Raw genomic sequence first — 2,612 nt, 5'->3', positions numbered from 1 at the left:
TGAAGATCAGACTCTGAAGTTGAGTACCAATGAAACTCAGTGTGTGGTGGAGGAAACGTGTCTAAACCACATTCCAGTTAACAAGTCCGTAGTATCGGAACCAAACACTGACCACCTGCTCTTCTCTCATGAAACTGAGAGCCAAGATCAAAAAATAGCCGAGCGTGGAGACTCTGGATCTATCAGAAAGGCAGAGCGAGAAACAAACAAGAGACATCACAAAAGCAGAAGTCAAATTAACATAGTCAACAACCCTAGCTTGTCAGAGATTCACCTTGATACTCACACAGGTAAAGAGATGTATAACGATATAAGAATCCACACAGATGAGAAGCAACATTCTTGCCAAACATGTGGGAGAAGTTTCAGTCGGATATCATCGTTGAAATATCATTTAATAACCCACACAGGTGAGAAGCCATATTCTTGCAAAACATGTGGAAAAAACTACGCTCAAATATCATCATTGAAGTATCATATAAGAACCCATACAGGTGAGAAGCCATATTCTTGCAAAACATGTGGAAAAGCTTTCAAATGTAATACTATTCTGAAAGTCCACATTAGAACCCACACAGGTGAGAAGCCTTATACTTGTAACACATGCGGGAATAGATTCTGTGACCTGTCGGCATTGATAAGACACATGAGAATCCACACAGGTGAGAAGCCGTATACTTGTAATACGTGTGGGAAAGATTTTAGTCGTAGCGATGATTTGAAAGTCCACATGAGAATCCACACAGGTGAAAAGCCGTATACTTGTAAAACGTGTGGGAAGAATTTCAGACGTAGCAATGAAGTGATGGTCCATATGAGAAAAGCCCACACTGGTGAGAAGACCCATCTTTTTTAAAGGCCTAAAAGAGTGCAGGCGGACAAGTCATTTTCTATTTGAATCCACACAAATGAGGAACCACGTGCAGCACTTGTGGAAAAAGTTTTTCTCAAAATCACGTGCTTGAAGAACCACCTCAGGATCAACATACGCCGTAGAACCCATTGAGCTGAGACTCCTGTTAACACATGTTTAATAACTGAGTTCATACACCCGTTTGCAAGAGCTACATCTCTGTAACTGAATGTGAAATGTTTCCCACAAAGGTGAGACGTCTATATGTTAGTGGTAAGTTTCCCTTGATTTGACATCATGACTTATTTTTTCTGTTAGCAACATTATTTCTTTGAAACAATCGTGATCTCCCACCTCAAGGAAAAATGTTTCATGGTGAGTGCACAGTATGTTTTTTTTTTGCCAAATGTCCATCTATTGTATGTGCTATGTATAGCTCCATAGCAAGTAATGGAAAAATATATAGTGTTACTTTGAACTGAGGGTGTAATGCAATACCAGACCACTTATCATTTCTCCTGACCCTGAAAAGAAAGAAAAAACCAGTATGACAGACAAAAGGGCAACATGAAAATGTATATAGATGCTGTAAAAAGAAAAAAATGCGTTCCTTGAATGCATGCAGGGCCAACCACAGCCTCTGTGTGTGTGTACTTGAACTGTACACCAGTATGTGTTTGCACCTTGAACTCACTCAAGTGAGAGACCATGGACTTACAAACCGAGTGATATTTCAGATTATAACTTTAAAAGTCACACAAGAACTCACACAGGTTAAAGTTGTATCACTGCAGCAGAGGGTTCAGGTGTAGTCAAACGCATTCAGGCAAAAGCTGCATGCTTAAAGAACACGGAAGAGGTTTTGGCTAAATGAAAAGATGTATGGCTGCACAGTTTATGTAAAATAAGTGTGGCCATGTATTTATATACATATAGCCAGCATTTCTGGGAAACAGCCCAGTCCTCTATATCCTGGGAATCTTTGTTCCACTGTGTCTGTACAGTCATGTCTGTTGAACTAATGGTGTGATGTGGATTGCAGGTTGTTGTCGTGTGCATATAAAAGCATTTGCCAAATGCCATTTTTTTCAAAAGACCAGCGTGTTGTTGTTTTTGTCACTCGTTATAGTTTGCAATCAGTTCAAAATACTTGACAGGCTGATATATATAGTTTGATTACAGAAAACGAGTCATTACTAAAAATAGAATACTTTTTGTAATGAAATATTTTTTACATGTAAGCCGTACTATAATTCTTTTTTTTCCCCCCACCAAACATATATACGATAAATATAGGAAGAATTGTTACTTTGCAGGTTAAAAAACAAACTTAGAATGAGCTTTGTTAAAGTATCCAGCCCTACACTTTTATCTGATGTTTTGGCTGATGTTAAATACTCAAGTTTTGAATGAAAATGCCATCAGTTGCGAGCGGAAAGAAAACCTGGAGTGTGTTTACTGTCGGAACTTAACAGTGTGACACCAAGCGGAAGTAAACAACAAGGGTTGTAGCTTTAGCAGAATCAGCGTATAGCTAATACATCCAACGCGGGAGGTGGGTTACTGTTGCCGTATTGTAGATAATTGTTTTGGTTTTAATTAAGCAACAATGTCTTCAGTTGAGTGTATGAGACAGTTTGTCAACGAGCGACTAACTGCTGCTGCTGAAGAAATATTCAGAGTTTTTGAAAAAAACATCTTCGAGTACGAGGAGGAGCTCGATCGCGTGCGCAGACTGTTGGGTAAGTACAGTTACACA

The 2,612-nt window shown here is 39.1% G+C and overlaps 1 protein-coding gene across 1 annotated transcript in view; it reads left to right on the top strand.

Annotated features, from left to right (window-relative positions):
- The window catches only part of LOC117938268 (zinc finger protein 239-like), a 1,432-nt gene extending 468 nt beyond the window's left edge, over window positions 1–964 (top strand). The window contains exon 2 of the mRNA XM_034862791.1: window positions 6–964. Within this exon, the coding sequence (XP_034718682.1) occupies window positions 6–856 (851 nt within the window). The 3' untranslated portion in view covers window positions 857–964. The remainder of the gene's footprint in view (window positions 1–5) is intronic.
- The last annotated feature ends 1,648 nt before the right edge of the window (window positions 965–2,612 follow it).

This window comes from Etheostoma cragini, chromosome 22 (assembly GCF_013103735.1).
Source record: "Etheostoma cragini isolate CJK2018 chromosome 22, CSU_Ecrag_1.0, whole genome shotgun sequence".
Classification (NCBI taxonomy): Eukaryota; Metazoa; Chordata; class Actinopteri; order Perciformes; family Percidae; genus Etheostoma; species Etheostoma cragini.
Note: the sequence above shows the minus strand (reverse complement) of the source record. Positions and strands in the feature narration are given on the sequence as shown.